The sequence below is a fragment of the Scylla paramamosain genome, chromosome 31 (genome assembly GCF_035594125.1).
Source record: "Scylla paramamosain isolate STU-SP2022 chromosome 31, ASM3559412v1, whole genome shotgun sequence".
Taxonomy (NCBI): domain Eukaryota; kingdom Metazoa; phylum Arthropoda; class Malacostraca; order Decapoda; family Portunidae; genus Scylla; species Scylla paramamosain.
This window is the reverse complement of record NC_087181.1, coordinates 4,305,585-4,328,012: the sequence shown is the minus strand read 5'-3', so window position 1 is coordinate 4,328,012 and position 22,428 is coordinate 4,305,585. Positions and strand designations below refer to the sequence as shown.

At 39.9% G+C, this 22,428-nt stretch overlaps 3 protein-coding genes across 5 annotated transcripts in view; 2 read left to right on the top strand and 1 right to left on the bottom strand.

Annotated features, from left to right (window-relative positions):
- Nucleotides 1–22,428, bottom strand: part of LOC135116399 (uncharacterized) — a 294,907-nt gene that overhangs the window by 261,883 nt on the left and 10,596 nt on the right. The window lies entirely within an intron of this gene.
- Nucleotides 1–22,428, top strand: part of LOC135116275 (multiple epidermal growth factor-like domains protein 6) — a 35,519-nt gene that overhangs the window by 6,131 nt on the left and 6,960 nt on the right. The window contains exons 2-16 of the mRNA XM_064033639.1: nt 13,852–14,078; nt 14,634–14,772; nt 15,350–15,488; nt 16,744–17,021; nt 17,116–17,252; nt 17,483–17,606; nt 17,688–17,807; nt 17,926–18,105; nt 18,473–18,648; nt 19,097–19,212; nt 19,367–19,492; nt 20,108–20,197; nt 20,493–20,665; nt 20,797–20,898; nt 21,017–21,172. Of these exons, the coding sequence (XP_063889709.1) occupies nt 13,852–14,078; nt 14,634–14,772; nt 15,350–15,488; nt 16,744–17,021; nt 17,116–17,252; nt 17,483–17,606; nt 17,688–17,807; nt 17,926–18,105; nt 18,473–18,648; nt 19,097–19,212; nt 19,367–19,492; nt 20,108–20,197; nt 20,493–20,665; nt 20,797–20,898; nt 21,017–21,172 (2,283 nt within the window). The remainder of the gene's footprint in view (nt 1–13,851; nt 14,079–14,633; nt 14,773–15,349; nt 15,489–16,743; nt 17,022–17,115; nt 17,253–17,482; nt 17,607–17,687; nt 17,808–17,925; nt 18,106–18,472; nt 18,649–19,096; nt 19,213–19,366; nt 19,493–20,107; nt 20,198–20,492; nt 20,666–20,796; nt 20,899–21,016; nt 21,173–22,428) is intronic.
- Nucleotides 21,476–22,428, top strand: part of LOC135116396 (uncharacterized) — a 2,364-nt gene continuing 1,411 nt past the window's right edge. Inside the window, exons 1-2 of the mRNA XM_064033832.1 lie at nt 21,476–22,161; nt 22,325–22,428. The exon at nt 22,325–22,428 is cut by the window's right edge and continues 1,411 nt beyond it. Of these exons, the coding sequence (XP_063889902.1) occupies nt 22,009–22,161; nt 22,325–22,428 (257 nt within the window). The 5' untranslated portion in view covers nt 21,476–22,008. The remainder of the gene's footprint in view (nt 22,162–22,324) is intronic.

Below are 22,428 nucleotides of genomic sequence, written 5' to 3'. Positions count from 1 at the left end.
AAGAAAAGTTAAAAGGAAAACAAAAGAGAAAACATCTATTAGACTTTGTATACGTGTGAAAAACGTATCTTGAAGAGGATAGAAAATAGTAAAGAAAAAGAAAATACGTAGTAAGAATATATACGTGAAAAAAAGTGAGAAAAGAAATATGGTGTTTCTAAATCACATAAATGTGTAAAAAAGAATAAAAAGAATAAAGCATAAAAAAGAAAATAAAAAAGAATAAAAAGAAAAGAAATGAAAAATAAAAAGAGAAAGGAGATTAAAATATTTTGGAAAAGAATGATGTATATGTGAGAAAGAAGTATTTAGCAAGATGATAGATGTGTGTGTGTGTGTGTGTGTGTGTGTGTGTGTGTGTGTGTGTGTGTGTGTGTGAAAACTAACTTGTTGAAAATTAATAAAAAAGAAAAAAAAATAGTATGTAATGTAATAATGGATGTTTCTGTTAAAACAGTAACTTTTCAAGAGGATAAAATAAAACAAAGGAAAAAGAATAAAAGGTAATGAAATAAAGTAGTAAATTTATTTATATACGTATGATGAAAAACTTTAAAGAGAACAAAAAAAAAAGAAATATTTAAAGTAAAATTATTGATGTATGCGTGAAAATCGTAACTTGGAAGGGATGAAAAAAAAAAAAAAAATGCAGTAAAATTACGGATGCGTATTTGAAAAATTTGTGTTTTTTTTTTTTTCTTACATAAATTTGAGGCTTGCTTTTCATGCAGCAAGATCACTACCTTTGGGAGAAAGAGAAAATGACGAGAAAAAAATAAATAAATAAAGAATGTTGCAGTAAAATTTCTACGTATAAGTGAAAAATGTTACTTCAAAAGCATTAAACAAGAAAAAAAAGAAAAAAAAGAAAACGGAAAATATGTAGTAAAATAATGGATGTATATATGGAAAAATACAAAGAAAAAAAATATACAATAACTATGGATGTTTGTGTGAAAAACGTGACTCATGCAAGAGGATAAAAGACAACAAAGGAAAAAAAAAAGAAAAGGAACACAATCATCTCATAATGTAATAATGTATATAAATGTCAATCCATAACATGTTCAAGAGGATGAAATAAAGAAAAGAAAAAAGAAAAAAAAACTATGTTGTAGAAAAAAATATGTACAGAGCATGTGTGAAAGAAAAAAAAATGATGATGATGAATAAGAATAAGGAAACGAAAAAAAAATAATAAAAGTAAATAAAAAGAATAAAAACGTAACTTATAAGATAAAAAAATAAAGAAAAAAGAAAAAAATATGGATATTTGTGTGAAAAATGTTACTTGTGCAATAGGATAAAATTAAACAAAGAAAATAACTAAAAAGAAAAATAAAATAAGTGAAAAGTATAACTCCTTGAAGAGAATAAAAAGAAAAAAAAACATTAATTAAAACGCAAAAAAAAAAAAAAAATGAAAATAAATTTTTTTAATACAATGATGTATATAAGTGTGGAATCGTAAACTGTCCGAAATAAAGAAAAAAGAAAGAAAAAAAGAAAAAAGAATAAATATATTTCTGGAAAAAATATGTATATAATATGTGTGCAAAAGGAAACTTAATGATAAAAAGAATAAAGGAAAAAATAATAAAAAATAAAGGAAAAAATATGTAAGAGGATAAAAATAAAAAAAATAAAAAAAGAATATATAGTAAAATTATAGAAATTTGCAAAAAAGACAATTGTTGAAGAGGATGGAAAAAAATGAAAATACAAAGAAAAGGAAAATACGAACTATAATTATGGATGTTTGTGTGAAAAGAGCAACTCGTTCAAGACGATGAAATAAAAAAATAATAAACAAAAAAAATTTAGTAAATTATGTACGTGTGAAAATCTTCACTTGAAAAGGAGAAAAAAAATAACGAAGAAAATGGAAGAAAAAAAGATAATATAGATGTATGTGTGAAAAATTGATCTTTATAAAAAGGATACATGTTTTCTTATCCACAAGAATTTCAGTTTTGTTATTTATGCAGTAAGAACATTGTTTTATTTGAAGATGATAAAAAGACATGCAAAAAAAAAAAAAATAAGGAAGAAAGAAAAGCAAAAAGATTGTTGTTGTACAAGAAGAAAAAGAAACAAAACAAGAAAATGTAGAAAATAATTGATGCATATGTGAAATAAAAACTATGTTGGTGGATAAAAAAAAATAAAAGATGCAAAAAAATAAAGGAAAAAGAAAAGAAAACATCTTGAAAAAAAAATTATGTATATAGGAGTGAAAAACGTAACTTATTCGATACGATGAAGTAAAGAAAAGAAAAAAAAATGTATACATCTGTGAAAGAAGAAGCTTGAAAATAAAAAAAAAAATAAAAGCAAAAATAATAAAAAGGAAAAAAAAGTGTATTAGTATTAAAATTAAGTATACATATGTGAACAAAAAAAAAAAAAAAAAAATTCAAGAGGGTAAAAATAAAAAAGAGAAAGAAAATACATGCAGTAGAATTATGGTTGTACTACGTGTACGTTGTTGAAGAGAACAGACTGTCTTTCTCCTACAAGTATTTGAGTTGGTTTTTCATGCAGTAAGATCATTAATTTTGTTGCATTAAAAAAGGAAAAGAAAAAAAAAAGTTCATATGCTACTCGCCTTGAAGAGAAAAAAAAGAAAAAAAGTATGTAGCAAGATTATACATATATTTGTGAAAAACGTAACTTGTTGAAAAGAGCGAAAAAGAAAAATACAAGAGTAATAAATAAAACACAGGAAATAAATAGAGGAAGAAATAAAACAGATAAAATAAGAAAAAAAGAATAAAAAATGTACTAAAATTATGTATATACATATGTGAAAACCATAATTTGAAAAGGATAAAAAATAACAAAAAGGAAGAAAAGAAAGACATTATGGATGCATGAGTTAAATGTGATGAATTTCTTTTTACCAACAAAAATTTGAATGCTGTTATCCATGCAGCAAGAAAATAATTTTATGAAAAAAAAAAAATGTAAAACAACAAAGCGAAAAAAAAAAAGAAAAAAACGAATATGATGTAATACAAAAAGAAAAAAATAAGGAAATATGTAGTAAAATAATGAATGTAGATGTAAAAATAATTTTTTAAGAAACGAATATATATATATATATATATATATATATATATATATATATATATATATATATATATATATATATATATATATATATATATATATATATATATATATAACACGCAATATAATTATGGATGTTCTGTGTGTGATAAACTAAACTTGGCGGCAGATATGTCTGCCAGTCGCCTTGAAGAGGTTCCCTTTGCTCTTGAAGAAGTAATGCCCGCTCCGAGAGACGCCACTGAAGAGAATTGAGGGAACAATGATGAAAACAGTCAAAGTACGTGAAAAAAAAAGATTAAAGAAAAAGAAAATCAAAATAATGTATATGTGTCAAAAAAAAAAATGTAATCTGCTGAATAAGATGGAACCCCCCAAAAAATACAAAAGAAAAAAATGCTGCAGGTTTATGAATATGTGTGGAAAATGTAATTTGTTTAAGAGCATAAAAGAATATAAAAATAAAAGGAAAACGATAAATAAGTTGTAAAAAAATTACATATATCTGTGTGTGAAAAACGTAATTTGTTGAGAAGGATAAATTGTTCTTTTTACACACTATAATTTAGTTCTTTTTTTTTTTTCCAAGCAAAGATATTATTATTTGTCGCAATGAAAAAAATAAAATAAATAAACAATGTATTTCAGCATCTAATTAAAATTAAATGACTGCGTATGTTTAGCAACGGTGTATTCGCTTTACAATGATAACAAAGATGAGAGTATAAGAGGAGGAGGAGGAGGAGGAGGAGGAGGAGGAACTGGGGTAAAGGGATTTAGACACACCTGGCGTGTGGTGCTGGCTGCCTTGCCAGTTAAGGAGCACGTATGGAAGGAAGTTTGCGTGAGAGAGAAGCTGCCACAGAAGTTATCAGAAGAGCGAGGAGCATATGAAGCAATCACATTATCATGCTTCCTCTCGCGCCTTTTTCCGTCTCTCTTCTTTACAATGCTTTTTCTCCCTTTACTCGCATTTTCATTTTTTCCTTCTGCTATTCTTCCTCTGTTTGCTTTCGTACTTATTTTCTCTCTGTGCACGCGTTACTTTCCTTGCAATCGTGGGTTAGTGGATGTGCAAGGCAGGGAGAAGGATTTGGTGTATATTCTTCCTTTGAAAATATCCTTATACTGTTTTCCCCCCCCCCCTTCTTCTCTCTCTCTCTTCCCCCTTCTCTTCCTCCTCCTCCTCCTTTTCTTTGTCTACATAGTTTTTCTACTTTTATCTTCTTATCTTCCTCATATTTCATTAATTTTTCCTTCTTTTCTCTTTATCCTTTTCTTGCCTTTCTCCTTTTTCCTCGTCTCCTTTTTTTTGTTGTTCCTCTTCTTTTTCCTTGTAACTAATTTCTTCCATACTTTCATTTTTTTTCCTTGTCTTCTCTTCCTTTTATTCCTTGTATTCTCCTCTTGCGTCCCCTTCTCCTCCACTTCCTTTCAGATTCTTCTAATCATTATTGTCATTATTGTTACTATCATTATAATTACTACTATTATTATTATCATTACTAGTATCAGTATTAGTATTATTTTTTTCCTCCTCCTCCTCCTCCTCCTGTTTACCCTCCTCCTTAGTACTCCACCCACGGTATAGGAACACCCCTTTGTGCACTTTCACCACTTACACTTACTAACCCTTTGTTGACGCCGAGTGACATCCACACACTCATCCAGGACTCCCTCCCACACAACCTTCTCATTTCAGCACATTTCCCAGCCGGTATCTCCCTAATCCCATGGAACCTCCTCCTTTAAGTCCCCCTCATCCGACAGTCCCGTTTTTCTTCTTTATTCTTAGTCCAGCTTCCCTTTTCCCTGCCGCTTGTTTTCCGAGTATCAGTTTACACGTCCTGTTTCTTGCTGGCCTCGACCTCTGCTGCCCCGTGCTATATCAAAGTTAATTAACTGACGCCGTTTATAATGTAGTACGTGGTATCAGCCCCATTATGACTGTGTGTGCTTGTGTGTATGAAGGCACTGCTGTTTATGCCTCTGGGTTCATCTGTCTCTGCCATCTCATTGACTTGCTGGTTTGTATCAGGGTTATTTAATTGTTCCCGTATACTGCTATCTTATTTGTTGCTGTGGCTTATGAAAAAAAAAAAGAAGAGAAGAGAAAGGAAAAGACATTTGTTGCCATCCCTTAATCCCGCCTCTTTAAAAATAAAAGACTAAGAATCAAGGTACTCTTAAAATATTAGTGTATATTTTTCTCTGTCGTTGTGTTCCTTTTATCATTTTGTCATTCAAGTCAATTTTTTTTATAAAGATAATTCTACCTTCAACCAAAAAATACCTAACTATCTAGCTTTTTTTTTTATTTGTAATACGTATGTATGAATGTGTGTGTGTTTGTTTGTTTGTCTGTCTGAATGTAGGAGAAGTAGTACGAAGCTCTGTCTAAATGTACGTATGTTCCTGTTTGTCTGAATGTAGGTATGTATGTTTGTCTGTATGCCTGTCCGTTTGAATGTGCGCCTCTCACTCTAACTATCTAACTCTCTCTCTCTCTCTCTCTCTCTCTCTCTCTCTCTCTCTCTCTCTCTCTCTCTCTCTCTCTCTCTCTCTCTCTCTCTCAAGCCCTCAACACCCCACATTAGCACCTCAACGGACCCTAAACACAACTGACAGCCGCACCAATCACGTTCTTCACCTTTAACATCAACACGAACTCATTTCTCTGCGAGACAGAGTACTGGGCACACATGTACGTGAGTCTGGGAACAGCAAGGCGAGGAGCTAATGTATGTGATGTTCAATGTTCTATAATAAACGAAGTACATTTTATAGTTAATGTTGCACGTGAGAATGGTTTACATTTGTCTCAGGTCTTTTCTATATTAGCTTAGCGACACTTCCGGCTTACTAGGACCAGCTGCTGTTGAAGGCTTTTATGTATACTAAGTGGAAAGAAAGAATAAGACGCTGGGAAACTGAAGAAACAGATGATGAGATTTAGTAGTGGAAAAAAAAAGCGAAAACGAAAGTAATGGAAGAAAAAATTAGAGAGGTTTGAATACACTTTTCAACTCAAAGATAAATACATGAGCTCAATGGAAGAACAAACAGCAGCATACCTGATGGCCCTTACGAGACTGTTTGTGATAAGCTACAGTAATCTAATCTAAAACAAGAGATGTATGATGGTGAAGATGAAAGAAACTTGGGGGGTGTTGGTGAACATTCTTATGCTGCGACTGTAATTATAAAGTTGTTAATTATGTAGTAACACCTGCGTTTACATGATCATCCCCCCCTCTCTCTCTCACGATCACCACCCCCTCCTCCACCTCCTGTTACCAGCAATCACAATCAAGAGAACCACATCCTTACTCCCACGCTCCGCCCCTTCCACCACCCCTCCTCCTCCCATTCCCAGCCCCCACCACCACCCCTTCCCCTCCACCCCGCAGGACGCGACTGGCATAATCTCTTCTACTTGTCAATTCCGTGACAAATCGCCCCGAGTCCTTGTGGCGCCGGCTGGACACAGGACATGACGGTCGTGTGTGTGTGTGTGTGTGTGTGTGTGTGTGTGTGTGTGTGTGTGAGTGTGTGTGTTGATGTTGAATAAAAGGACTGATAGACAAAAGAGGGGCCGTGATGAATGGGATTGCTTTTTATGGATGTGTCACAGTGGAAGTAGGAGTATTAGAGTTGCAGTAGTAGTAGTAGTAGTAGTAGTAGTAGTAGTAGAGTAGTAGTGGTGGTGGTAGTAGCAGTAGTAGTAGTATGTGCTGTTATTGTTGTAACCATCGTCGTCGTCATCACTGTTGTCGTTGTTGTTGTTGTTGTTGGTGGTGGTGGTGGTGGTGGTGGTGTATTCAGGGTTTGTGTCCAGGGTGTACACAACATCCTAACACATAATTTGATTTATATGTAATTCTTGTCTGAAACAATATTTTACTAGTTACAATATGATCACTTCATCCAGTCTTTATCAGTTCTCCTCCCAGAACCCTTCCTTAAAAATTTTATAAGTTTGTTGCCTCAATTCATATTCAGCTCAATGAAGAGGCTGTCATCGATGAAAGATGTATAGAACATATGTATCTTAAGAGATGTGAGTGAGTTCATTATCAAAGAGACACAGGGAAGGAGAGAGGACGGTGATTCGTGTGGCGATTGAATTTGGAACGTTTTTCTCACATAATAAATTATGTGTGGGCTATATATATTTTGACTTTACACGTCACTCTCATCCTGATGTTTCTTATTTACTATTTATCACTTTCTTTCATCAAACTCTCACTGTATAAGGAAAAAAAAGCTGTACTTGGCATAGTATTTTCGTAAAAACTAACTAAGAATAAAAGATTGTTATTCCTGTGAGTAAGAGAGAAAAGGACTGATCGAGATACGGAAAGACACAGCGACACATGGTTATAAGGAACAAAAGCATAGAAAGGACGATAGAGGAATGACTCTGTGGAGGAACAAGGAAGGGTTAGGGCGCGGCGAGGAGAGCGAGGCAGGTGTGAAGGAGGAGAGAAAACACCTTGATGTTTAGAAAAGTCAGGCGGTGGAGGAAGGAACAATTATGAGACGAGTAGCAGTGGTTGGAAGAAGACACGAGTGGGGCTGAAATTCTGTGAGAGGAAGTTGGGAAGGTGCAAGAAAGGAAGGGAGGGAGGGGCGCCGGAAGGGAAGGGATGCTAAGTGGAACCATGCTGAGTGGAGAGATGAGTGAGGCTGAGTGAGTGAAAGAGGGAGAGGGAGAGTTGGAGCGATACTGAAGCTAAAGTGAGTGATTTCACAAAAAAAAAAAAGTGAGATTAGGAAACAGGATGATGATAATAATAATAATAATAATAATAATAATAATAAAAAAAAAAAAAAATAATAATAATAATAATAATAATATGAAAGCGAGCGTCATTATTCAGAGAGAGAGAGAGAGAGAGAGAGAGAGAGAGAGAGAGAGAGAGAGAGAGAGAGAGAGAGAGAGAGAGAGAGAGAGAGAGAGAGAGAGAGAGAGAGAGAGAGAGAGAGAATCAGGAACAGGAAATGGTAGTGGAGAATAGAAGAAGGAGAAAAAAGATGAATCGAAGGCTATAGAAAGGTGAGACAAAGGTGAGGGAGATAAATTAGCAGTTAGTGGGAAACGGTCCAAGGGTGAAGAAAGCCATCCATTAGTTAGAGAAAAGGTGGAAGAGAGGTGTCAGGAATCAGATAAGTAGCGAGAGAGAGAGAGAGAGAGAGAGAGAGAGAGAGAGAGAGAGAGAGAGAGAGAGAGAGAGAGAGAGAGAGAGAGAGAGAGAGAGAGAGAGAGAGAGAGAGACGCTAGGCTACAGATGTGTCATTCACTCAAGAGGTACCAAGGCCAGAGAAGATGCAAGGTGTAAGGTGGGAGCCCGTGGTGGCTCATGAAGGGGGGTGCGGATGCTGTGGAGGTGGGGGAGGCATTGGGAGGCGTGTGGGTGAAGAGGAGGGAGAATAAGGGAGGAGGGTGGGAAGATGAGGAGGGTGGGAGTGCTACCGGGTGCTGTAGAGCCTTATAAGCACTTCACTGAAGCCTATCGTGGATGCTGCACTGTCCATTGTATCCCTCCCTGCCTCCCTGACTCCCTCCCGCCTCTAATCCTCACTGTACCAAAGCTGCTCCCAACTTCTCACTCATCTATTTTTATCTCTCGCTTTCATCCTTTCCCTCTCTGTTACTCATCGTTTTCCTCTCTTCCTCACTCTTGTTTGTTTTTTTAATTTGTATATTTCTCTTTTATTTGATATTTCACTGCGTTTTTATCTTTTATTTTGTTTTTTATTTATTTTCTTATATCCGTTTTTTTTTTCGTTCTTCCATGACTATTGTGTTTTGTTTTTCTTTCATTCCTATTTATCCGTTCTATCCTTCCAGTCCTTTAGTGTATTTATATATATTTTTTTCTAAGTTTCTTTCCTACCTTTCCTTTCCTCCATTTCCCCGTACATTCATACATCACATACCTCTTTTCCTCTCACATATATCTTCCCTTTCTCTTTTTTGTTCCCCTCCCTTTCCTTCCTCTGTAATGTCTTTTCCTTTTTTTTCTTTTTTACATTATATTCATGTTTATTCACATATATATTTTCTTCTTCCTCCCTCTGAACTTTTTAATCCTTCCATACAGTCTGCTTCCATCTCTCATCTCTCTCTCTCTCTCTCTCTCTCTCTCTCTCCACTGCATCCCTTCACTCTTCTCTCGTATCTATATAATGTCTTCCCTTTTCTCTCATTTTACGCTTTCTTTCATATATCAAACTCCTTTCCCTTGACATTAATTCCTTCTTTAACTCTTAAATTCTATCTTATAATCTTTTATCTATATAACTCATTACCTTTCTTTTAATATTCATTTGTTTATACGCTTACCATAATAAGCATTTATACTCTCCAAGTGGTTATAGATGTCAACTTCTTTTTATTTTATTTTGTATTAAAGTTATTTTCTCATCTAGCATTATAGTTTGTGTGATTTAGTATGGTAAAATGTAACGGCCTAATCCGCATCTCAAGGCCTGTTGCTGTTAGAAATTGTTAGTAATTCCCTGTAATAATCTTTCTACATGGCGGTACTCCTCAGTCACTACACTTAACCCTTTTCAATTTTTCTCTTGTATCTATGAAATTCCTTCCCTCATTCTCTATTTCATCTTTGCATTCTTTTGTTTTAATTTTTTTCTCTTGTATCTGTCAAATTCCTTCCCTCACTCTCTAGTTCATCTTTGTAGTCTTTTTCCTATCTTCGTATTTCACTCATCTCCATACCACAAACTTAAGATCCACGTCTCAACAAATGAAACTCTTCGCTCCTTCCTCATCCTCTTCACAACACTTGCATATGTTCTTCCCTATACCTCCTTGTACTTCCAACCCTTCCCGCGCCGCACCCTCACCTTCACTTCCCCGCCACCCTTCCCTTTCTTCACACTGTCATTCCGCTAATTAGAGGCGATGGGGTCAGATGATGTACCGCGCGGGGAGATCGACACCAAGACTATGGGGAGTCTCCAGGTTTGGCGAGTGGGGAGGGGGCAGGCCACGAATGGGGCAGCCAAACGAGGCGTGATGTGAAGCCTCTATTTACTATGCTTTGCTTCGCCGCGTGTAGCAAAGGGAAATTGCTCCTAGGGTAAGGGGCACGGAGGTCGTGTGCAGCCTGGCGGGGTCTCATATTTTGAGTGTCTTGATTAAAATGTTACTGTTGGTCTTACTGTTTCCTCCTGTTATTGTTGTGGGTTGTGACTCTCTTTTTTGCTTGTTCTGTTGTCTTTCTGGTGCTCTCTCTCTCTCTCTCTCTCTCTCTCTCTCTCTCTCTCTCTCTCTCTCTCTCTCTCTCTCTCTCTCTCTCTCTCTCTCTCTCTCTCTCTCTCTCTCTCTGTCAAATACTTGGATTTCATATATTCTTTTCTCTCTTAGACAAACATTTATTAATTGTTTTCTTGTCTTGATAATGAAAAAGAAATCTCGAGACGTTAACTTGACAGACGCAGGTATTTGCTAAGAACACCAATCACAGTCACAGCCACGCTCTGTCTCGCTCGCAGCTTCACCCTCCCTTGCTCACCTTACCCTTCCTCCCTTACAGTCTAACCATCCCTCCCTCACAGCCTCACCCTTCGTTCCTCATAACCTCACCCTCCCTTCCTCACCTCCTCTCCCCAACATCCTTACTCTACCTCCTTTACCTTCACCCTCCATTGCTTATACACACATCCTCCCTCCCCTACATCATTACTTATATCCGCACAATCTCACCTTACCTCCCTCACATTGTCACTAACTCGCTTACATCCTCACTTTCCCTTACAGCTTCACTCTCCCTCCCTCACCTTCACCCTCCTCAGCCATCGTTGTTCGTTACACACACACACACACACACACACACACACACAACAACAACAACAACAACAACAACAACAACAACAACAACAACAACAACAATAACAACAACCAAAGAAGAAAATGTTGCGCTTTTAGATTCAGGTTTGATTACTCTTCGCGTTCGCTATACGTACAAAGTTCTCATTCTCGGTATTATTTTTGCGAGAAGTCATAAATACTTGTTACCCAGTGTGAATATATGAATGCCAAACACTGAGGGATAAATGTAAGAGGAGACCTGATATTTGTAGCCTCCGTTAGTAAAATATACACCACTACGTACTTCTTCCACTGGTGATTCTGGTTTGATATTCGCCTATCAGTGTTTCTACTACACTTTCGTCACACTTCCCATCCTTCCCTCAACTTAGATTTTCCCTCCAGTAAAAATAAATATCACTACTTCTTGCTCCTGTGATTCTGCTTTGTCATTCGCCTCTCAGTGCTTCCACCACCCTTTAGTCACACCTCCAATCCTTTCCTCCAGTTTTATCTTTTCCCAACAGTTCCTTTCTTCTTGAGAGTCCCTCCTACAACCTTACAATCATCTCTCAAGGCCTCTGATTACACACTGCACCACCTTTTCCAGTCCGCCCTTTCTGGCAGTTTGTTCTCTTGTCCCTTCTTACACGCCTTTCACCTCTACTCTCCCTCCCTTCCTCGCTCCTTGCTTCCTCGCCCTCAACATCCTGCTCAGCCCCTCCCAGATCCTTAAGGGCCAGCGGGCAAATGTGTGATGTACAAAGCGTTGGGAAGGAAGCGCCATACATCACGCCTAGCAGACACCTTAGATTTACTGCTTGTTTACCTGCGAGGAGGCTAATGGACATGACCTAAAATATGGAGGCTAGGACACCATCTGAAGGAACTGTGTGTGTGTGTGTGTTGAGACAGAGAGAGAGAGAGAGAGAGAGAGAGAGAGAGAGAGAGAGAGAGAGAGAGAGAGAGAGAGAGAGAGAGAGAGAGAGAGAGAGAGAGAGAGAGGGAGAGAGAAAGAGAGAGTTATGAATTAATTTAGCCGCATTTATCCTTGCTCTCTCTCTCTTTCTCTCTCTCTCTCTCTCTCTCTCTCTCTCTCTCTCTCTCTCTCTCTCTCTCTCTCTCTCTCTCTCTCTCTCTCTCTCAAACCCCCTTTCCTTCCTTTCTCACTATCCCTTCCCCCATTAACTTTCCTCACCCACCACCCCGCGATGGCTACACAGATTAACTCATCACAACCCTCCAGACCCCCGGCCCGGATGACAGGTATCCCCCCGCAGCTCCTCCTGAAACCACCGCCTCCTCCACGGTGACTTGGGCCAAAGCGTCCTCGATGCCGCGCCGATAAGCGATACACGAGCGAGGACTGTGTTGGTGCTCTTATCGAAGAAGGGTTTAGGGTATTGATATGTAATCTAGACGTGGGATTCTGTGACGCGTGAAGTTTTATGTTCATGTAGAGTTTGTAGACTGCAGATGCGTTGTTGTACTGTGTTTTTATGTGGTTAAGGTATACATGATCTACACGCAGTACAATGTATACTAAACGTACACATTACCATATCAATATTTATTTATAACCTCTCCCCTAAAAACAACGGTGGCTGCAGCAAACGCCATCTCTTTTTTCCGTTGACGTACTGCGGTTAGTTTTTAAGTGTAATACCGAATAGTGTTGTGGAACCAGTGAAATTAAACAGCTTATTAAAGACTTGAAGGATTTATGTTGTTAAAAAAACTTTCCGTAATTTTTTGTAACGAAATAAGAAGAGCAACCCTGAGATGCATAAAATATAATCCCATAATGAAATAAGGTAAACAAAACTGAGATGCACAGAAAAGAGGAGTTAGGACCTACATCCTTCCTTTAAGAGGTGAAAGGCGAAGGACGGCCACAACACCAGCACAGTTGCCATCTCCCCTCGCGGATTGCAAGACAGACGTGGAGTTCCGTTTCATGTTGTAAAGGTCAGCTTAACACGTGTTACATAATCTTCCTCCTTTGTACCTCATTAACTGACTAACTCCGTGCTCTGTTCCACTCCCGCCTTTCCTTGTTTCGCTATCTCATTAAAGCAAGAACTAGCTAACCAATAATATTTTTTCACCACAATGTTCTCTTCAGCAGCGTCTTTTTATGTAACAGGTGCACTGGCTAAGGGCTACAAAATTATAATCACAATGTAATTTGTTTTTTTCTTATTTTTGCTCAAGACTCTTAGAAATATTAACGGCCTAGAAAAGACAGAATTGAACTGACTCACTTTTTTCATTCTGCATGTCAAAGCAAACATTGGTTTTACAGTAATCTGAATTTTGACAAAAGGTGCCCATAGCAGTGAAAGGGTCAAGCATCAGCGGGATAATGGAGCGGAATGTGGTGCGCAACTGTTGCGTGTATACCTGTGCGTCCAGGTATATTGACATGCGAAGTCAGGGCAAGCCACCCGGAGAATGGCAGGCGGGCCAGCAGGCGTGGCGACTAGTATGGGGGGGAGAATGAAGAATATACTTAAGTCTTCTCGACGTATTAAACTTACGATTCCATCAACACACACACACACACACACACACCAGAATTTGCATATTGAATTAAGCATGGCAACCTTCCTGACTATTCAGTCTGTCTCAGACTTCGCTGTTTCAGTTTCGCAGTTTCCATTTTCTATAAATTTATCAAGTGAAAGAGCGTAGGTTATTTTCTGAAAGCGTCTCTTAACACTTGTCTCCAGGCTGTTTGTATACTGTAAGTTCAGATAATAAAAGTAATAGGCATATTATTTCTTTCAGAGGTGCATTATAACCAATTTTAGTTTCTTTCTTTATGCATGATAATCTTTAAAAAAAAACATAATTTGTTAGTTCAACGCAGACTATTGGCAATGCTCGAAGTGTCCTTAAACTATTTAACGACCCATTGCCTTCTCTCGCCCTCACAGACCGCGACGAGTGTCAGGTGAACAATGGCGGATGTGAACACTCCTGCAAGAACACCGTGGGCTCCTTCATGTGTTGCTGCAGCCTGGGGGACAGACTGAGGCGTGACGGCCGCACGTGTCAAGATGGGGCTTTCCCCATTCTATTGCTCTCCACTACTTTCTTCATTGAGATAATCAAGTATATGCTTCCCTCTCTCACTCGCAAACTCATCACCCCTACGAGTTTATGAATAGGTGGTACTTTTAAACACGGTAAAGTTATTCAGGGAATGGGTTGAGCGACAGTAATGACATTTATCTCTTATTCTGATACTATTGGCCTCATTTCTATATTTTCCTTTTCTTCTTCTCTACTATAGCTGATTAACTTCATTCTAGTCTTCTCCTCCGTCTTTCATCTCTTTCTTCAGTTTTTATTTTTTTCCTTACTTCTTCTTTAACTTTTTTTATTCTTTTATTTCCTCCTCCTTTTAGTCGACCACGCTTCATTTCCCCCTTAATGTATCTCTTTCCATACGAATACTGAAGTGTTGGTGAACCTGAGTGTTCGTGTGTGTGTTGCATGGGAAAACACAAAAGTGAAAGCCTGAAGTTGTGAATGAATGAACGGAAGAAAACACGAATGAGTCATTCAGTGAATACATGGACCCGGTGAGCGAAAGAGTGAGCAAGTGAGCAAGTGAGTGAATTCAGTCTTCTGTTTATCATTTTAATCTATTTTCCTCTAACTTTATTCTTTATTTTCCTCTTTATGCTTTATCTTTTATCTTTATTCTTAATATTCATTGTTTATTATAGATGTGAATGAGTGTGAGTTTCACAACGGCGGATGCTCTCACGAATGTGCCAACACTGTGGGCTCCTACCGCTGTCTCTGTGGTCCCGGGAGCCGCCTGATGCCCGACGGACGCACCTGTGTTGGTAAGGCCAGGGAGGACGGGAAGACAGGACGGAGAAGGCAAAGTAAGTGGGAGGGGCAAGAGGAGGATGAGAGGAGAAAAACTGAGAGGATGAAGAAGTGAGATGGTGTGACGAGAGGCAGGAAATAGAGGAGGAAGATGGCAGTGAGAAAAGGGAACGTGAGGAAGGAACGAAGAGTAGATTGTAGAAACTAGAACAAAAGAAGGGAAGAGTAGAGGGAAAACACAACGTGAAGAAAGAAGGGAAGACAAAATTTAATATATTAAAGTAGTGAAGAAGAGAATAGAAGAAAGAGACGAGAGAGAGAGGAAAGGAGAGGAGACGAGAGGAGAGGAGAGGAGAGGAGAGAGAAAGAGAAGGAAAGGGTAAAGGATAGATTAATTAATATAGGCATAAAAATCTTTAAAAAAAAAAGTATGACAAGAAATAAACCAAGAAATAATGAAGTACAGGAAAAGTCAAGTCAAAGGTAATCAGATGTAATCTATGGGCAAAAACGCCCACGATTTTTCTGACTTACATTCTAAGATCCACACACAAGCGCCGAGCAGTGAGTGTGTTCGTCTCGCCCTCGCAGCTTCGCCCTCTTGTGCCACGAGACGCAGGCCTAACATGGCGTGTCGTCTTGCAGGTGAGGCTTCGTGTGGCGTGAGGAATGGCGGCTGTGACCACTACTGCGACTACTGCGGCAGGCCAAAGTGCTCCTGCCGGCCCGGGTGAGTTGTGCAGCGAGCCGTTCAGTACTAGTGATAGGTGATCTTTATGGGAAGGTCAGCGTGCTCAGACCCGTATTCAGAAACGCTTTATTACTCTCACCACGACCATTTTCAAAGACTATAGAAATGACTAGCTGGTTTCGCAAAAGTCTTAATCTGTCACCACAACCATAGAAAAAAAAATAATAATAAATAAATAAATAAATAAATAAAAAAAACTTCTGTAACTTCAACCAAAGCATTTTGAAAGTAGTGAAGGTTCTCAGTGTCATGCTAAGGCGTGACTAGAATAAATAGCTGGTATTTGTAGCCATTCCTAACCTTTTCTTGTGCAAATGCTTCTTTTCCTGTCCATCTTCAATTCCAACACCAGTAAAGCGGTACTCGTAGCTCGCAAACTTTTCAAATAGTTGGTTCTTTTCAGATAAGTTTTCATTTCACAGTCGTATATTATTTTTTTTTTTTCATGATATTAGCCGTGTTGATCATCAGCTACATTGTAACACACATTATACTGTATAAAATAATGCCTGTTCCCTCCTACAAACACCTGATTCCCACCACCAGTGATCATATGGTATAATCCCCAAGAGCATAGGAATCAAGGAGAACTTGTATTATTATATACATTTATTATAAATCCTATTAATAAGGACTGGAGTATTCGCATTTCAGCCACCATTTTTAAACGCTGACAACACCGTGTGACTCATCGCCACGACATCGACACGATACACTGAAAAACCTCTCTCCTGATCTGTAAGTTGTCCATGCTCTTGGTAAGATTTGAAATGAGAGCTAGTTCCTCAGCAAATAGCGTCGAATAATTATAGAAGATAGAGGATTTGTTTCATTATTTGAATATGATACTAACAAACAAGTGTTCGCTAGGAACTTCAACGCGACGGGAACAAATGGCCCAAGTGACGCTGAAGGTTTGGTATGCAGCTCGTAACCGTATTATTTGAATGGCTGCTTATTGGTACAGAAGGTAAATAATGACCAAGTTTACGTAACACTGATTTATGGCCAATTAAACGAAAATATTTATTACCATTGTGATGGGATGCCACCTCCTGCTGGTATATTGGAAGGGCCATTAATGTTTGCTGGTGCTGTCGTGAAGACCTGGCCTTTCCTGTGGTATCATTTTTTATATAGGAAAGAAATGTATCCTTGCTCTCATGGTAGCTTAAATACTATGCATTACGAGATAAGCTGATAGAGAATTCCTGACGACAGCCTTATGTTTCAGATACATACTTGGCCAAGACGGACGGCGATGCGAGGCGGCGGATCCCTGCGTGGTGGATAACGGTGGCTGTCAACACATCTGCCTACAAGACCAGGGCCGTGCACGCTGCACATGTCAAAGAGGGTTTACTTTGGCTAACGACCGTGTTTCGTGTGTTGATCTTGATGAGTGTAATATACCAGGCACCAGCAGTCAGCAATGTCGGAATACCTGGGGCTCCTACGAGTGCATCTGCAACTCTGGTTACCAGCTTGGCACTGACAACAAGTCCTGTTACAGTAAGTAACCGGGAAGGCAGGCAAATTTACCTTCTGGGAAAAAAAAAAAAAGTCTTCAGTTAATACCACTATTTTCTAATTGTTCCCTTTCCAGTGATCGACATGGAGGTCATTAACTCTTGTATTGAAAACAACGGTGGTTGCCAGCACATGTGCCAGCACGGGCCAGACGGAGCCACTTGCACCTGTCACCCGGGATACCAGCTACAACCTGATGGGCGCTCCTGTCAGGTGAGTGTGGGAGGCTAATATATCCAAAATTATGCAGCTTTTCTTTCCATCGCAAAAAAAACACAGAATAAAGATGTGATAGTCGAGGAGCAATGAGAGTATGGTGACGGAAAATTTAGCTTTTCATGACCATCTGATCTTGTTGAATAAAGATTAAACAAAGCATAAGGATGTCGTTTCCGACCTCTAACCCACTTCTTGTTCTGAGAGGACCGGTTTTCCAATGGCAGGATGCGGACGAGTGTGAGGCTGGAAGCCATCGGTGCCAACAAGAGTGTGTGAATAGCGAAGGAGGCTACGCCTGCGCTAGCACACAAGGCTTCACATTGAGCTCTGACACCTTCACTTGCCTGGGTAAGTGCTTTCGACAGCTGGTGACATTCTTGATCCTCACTCCCTCTTAGAGATAGAATCTATTTTTGTGCTTTCTTACAGATGTGAATGAATGTTCAATGGAGAACGGTGGATGCGAGCACGAGTGCCAGAACACGCAAGGCTCCTTCACGTGTTCTTGCCGCAGAGGCTACGTTCTGGTCGACGAAGTCCACTGCGATAGTGAGTTCTGGACTCCTGATTCTTTAGACTACACAGTTACTATAGAAACTTTGGAAGTTGGTTTACGAACACAATTATGTTCATGAGTAAGGACGTTCACGCCTAGTCTCCTCTCCAGTCTTGGGCGGTAACTACGACGTGGACTACTCTGGCTACAGCATCCGAGGCGACCAGGACATGGGTTCGACAGCCATAGAGGACTACTCGACGGTGCTGGACGGCGAGACGACCAGAAACCGTGACGCGTGGAATGACGTAACTTACGCAGAGTACAGCAAGATCATTACCCTCCAGACGCGTAAGTCAAGAAGCGCACAGCGCACACATTTGCTGTGTCTGCTTGAGTGTGTGATGTTAATGTTTGTCAGTATCACAATATCTCATTAATTTCAGAATTAGTAAAACTAAAACGAACACTTCATGTCATACTCGCATTTTCACTGTTTTACGTAATTCTCTGATATCTGTTTATGTTTCTCCTCAGTTTTTAAAGATCCGTGCAAATATTACTTTAATTCATCACAAAACTTTTATACATTCGTGCTTACTTATAATGACTGACGAAGAGTGGCAGGCGGAATGAAATTGAAGGAATGGAAGACGAGTGAACATCAATATATTGTATGAAACGTGTCCCAGTGTCAGCATGAGATTCTGTCCTACAGGTTGCGTCCCTGGACATTTTGGACCTAACTGTTCCCTCACGTGTAACGACTGTCCCGGGGAATGCGACAGCTCGGGGTGTGTGTGTCCCCCGGGCAGGACTGGACCCATCTGCGAACTTGAGTGTCCCTCGGGTTTCTACGGACCCAGCTGTAACGAGGCGAGTCCTGCTTACCGAGTATAACTAAATATGGCCCGATGGATCCATCACTGCACTTGTAAAACTGCAGTAAATGTTACATAAAAATTACAATTGGCCATTTTTCTATCAACACGCTTTTCCTTATGATCATAAAGGTTATTTTTTCCTGATAGGTGTGTCGCTGTGAGAACGGCGGCACATGTGATCTCGTGACTGGCAACTGCACGTGTCCACCAAGCGTGTCCGGAGAATTTTGTGAAAACGGCTGCCCTGCAGGTGCCTTGTTTCCGTCCTTACTTCTTTCATTGCTGCATTGTATTGAAATAATCTATTCAACGGGAAGCACAGGAACAGGAAATAAAAAGAATGTTAAATAAAATTTGTATAAATTATCGTTTATAATGAACTTTTAGCTCCGCAGACCGGAGTCAATATTATACTCGAGCACACAACCATGATGATGATCGTAACCTTTACTTCCCAGAGTGGGGTGTGCGAGTGTAAAGCAGGATATGTTGGCATTGACTGCTCCAAAGAGCGCCCAGAGGGAAAGTGGGGCGCCGGGTGTCTGCATGAGTGTCAGTGTGCCAATGGAGCCACGTGTCACCCCGCTACGGGCGTTTGTGGCCTAGACTGTCCCCCAGGATTCATGGGAACCGAATGCAACACACGTACGTTATTTTCATACTTTCATGAGAATATCCCTAACACGTACATACAACACGAGTAAATGATGACAACACTCTCTTGACAGCGTGTCCGGCTGGTCACTATGGACCGGAGTGTATGAAGGCGTGTATGTGCGGCCTGCGACCCTGCGACCCAAGCACAGGCGTGTGTCTCTGTCCGGCAGGGAACAAGGGACCAAACTGCAATCAAAGTGGGTCGTTGTACAGGCGCATTCGGCTCGCAGGCTTTTCTCTCAGGCATATACGGCATGGCTTTGCAACGTGGAGAGAAACATAATACTAACACTGTAAGGATTAACTCATCATTGACATTTAAAATATTACTCCCTCCTAGCGTGTTCTGAGGGACAGTGGGGACAAAGCTGCTTGAGGAAGTGCGAATGCCAAAACAGTGCTACGTGCAACTCTGTGACTGGAGAATGCCACTGTCAGCCAGGATATGTGGTAAGGCCTCTTTCTCTGCACCTCGTTCTTGCTGCCAAATATCGCTAAAACTATTTATGTACTACAGCGTATGTATATCAATAGAATTTTTTTTTGTGACTGCTACTTTTTACTCTTCTCAGCAGCCATATTTTACATTAAAAAAAAGTATTATTTCATCCGTATTTCCTTCTATACTGACTAATGGGTGCACTAGTGACTAGTATTTTACTAGTGACTGTCTTATTCTTTGAATACTGTAACCATATTTCACATTCGTTGAGCGCAGTTAGGACCCAATTAGATTTTTTTTAAGCGTGTACGTGCGTGTGCGTGTGTGTGGGAGGACGGGGGCTTTTCATGATGGTCTTCCCGTCCTACAGGGCCCTACGTGTGAGGCAACGTGCTCCGCCGGCAGGTATGGTGTCAACTGTAGTGGAATATGTGGGTGCCTCAACGGTGCCTCCTGGCCGGTGAGTGCTTGCTTTCGTGGAGCCTGAGTGTTGATAATTCAGTGACGGCCAATCACCAAGAACGAATGAAATATTTTCCAGCTTAATACCTAATGCCAGTTTGTGTATTCATGCTTATACTGGTATTTTCATCATATTTTAGAAAAGTTTCGATTTATCGTATTTCATTCATATAATTCAACGCCAGACTTGATAAGGAAATAAAAAATCAATCTACATAACATTCCTTTCTCCACGTTCCTGAAGTAATTTTTGGAGGCACAACTGTTTATTCGACTTGTGGTCATCCCCACAGGTGCCAGTGCCTACCGGGATTCACGGGTCTTAGCTGCGGTCAGCCCTGTCCCCTGGGACGATTCGGTCAGGACTGTGTACAAGTATGTGACTGCAACGACGGTGGTGGGTGTGACAAGGTGACCGAGGAATGCACATGTGCGCCGGGGTGGCGAGAGTCTCAGTGCAAACTCAGTAAGTACGGCAGAGCTAACTACAGTAAGCCATTTCATTGCAAATATTGCAAACCCTACGGACCTTCTTAATATCTGATGTAGGAAGTTTAAATATTACCGCTTGTTACATACACCATGAATTCCTTTCAGAATGCGAGGAGGGTCGCTATGGAGCAGGTTGTGCCATGAACTGTAGCTGTGCCAATGGAGGCGAATGTGACCACATTTCAGGCGCCTGCATGTGTCGTCCAGGCAAGTTAACTACTGTACACTGGAAAACACACACACACACACACACACACACACACACACACACACACACAATCAATGTAATGATTCAACATTTATATAAATCAGATTATTCTTGCAGGGTGGCGCGGGACATTCTGCTCCAGGCCGTGCCCAGACGGGTTTTGGGGCATAGAGTGTCGGTACCAGTGTGACTGTGATGTTGGCGCGACCTGTGACCCCGCCACGGGAGTGTGCTCGTGTCCGCCTGGCAAACGCGGCCATCACTGTTCCAACAGTGAGTACTTAGTTTCATGTCTCTGATGGATGTAGATATAAAAAAAGAAAGGGTGTCTAAGAAAATAAGAAAGCTAAAGAGATTCGTATGTTCCTGCTTTTGTTAATTAAATAGGGATTGGGAGGACCTAATTCTCATCATTAATGACTCATGGAAATGACCTCATGCCTCTCCTCTGCTGCTGTTGACACGCACAAAGGACACTTATGGGAAACATCTTGAAAGCCGAAATTTTGTTAATCATTCCTAGATCACGTAGAAATATTCGTACGGTATGAGGGCGCACCAATGACCCGCTGTACCTACAGCGGGGCGTAGTCACTTCTCCTACAAGCCTACAATAACTGGAGTACTGCCACATATCCTACACATAGATGGTCATATTTCCTACACAAAAACAAGTATCCGTCATATATCCTACACATAAAATGACTACCCTCCAGGTCAAATATCCTTTAAATACACCAGTTTTAGAGTAATGCCATATTTCCTACAGAGATACAGCATACCTCCTACACTCAAAAACCTGTTCTGTCACATATCCTACAAGGATACAGCATATCTGCTACACACAATAATATGTTGTCACATCTCCTACATTGCTCCTACAGGCGCACCCCCTAGCTTGGCGCCTCTGCACTCGGAGCTTCTGGCTCAGTACACTCCTGCCGACCTTGACTAGTCAACAAGTAGATAAGTTGTTATACATCCGTTCGGCGTAGTATCGTTCACATTCAGACATCATGGGTCGAGTTTAGTCTCGACCCCAGCAGTATTTTTTTCTCCATTCGACGGGACAGACGGCATTATTGTACTCGATTGCGCCTGGACCAAGCATGGCTAGTATTGAGGGGAACATCCGCTTCAATGCAGTGGTTTACAAAGACAACTCTGGATTCCGGTACCTCCGAAATGTGGCAAGAAACAACAAACTATACCTGCGTTGCATTCATCACCCCAACTGTGGAGGAAGAGCCGTATTGTCGGAGGTAAGAACAGTTGTAAAATGTTATAGACCAGGAGTTTGGTAAGATTTAATCAACTTCACTGCTAAAGGTTTTCCGTTAAAACGATGGAGATCACTGGCAGAGTCACTGGTGATGATGGTGGTGTTAGGTGTTGTTCGAATTATTAAGCAGTTATATTTTACAGACAACTGGTGTCATCAGAGCAACGCAAGGTCACAACCATGAATCATCCGACTATGCTGCAACAGATCTGAGGAACACTCTCAAGATGAAGGCTGCTGAGGATGT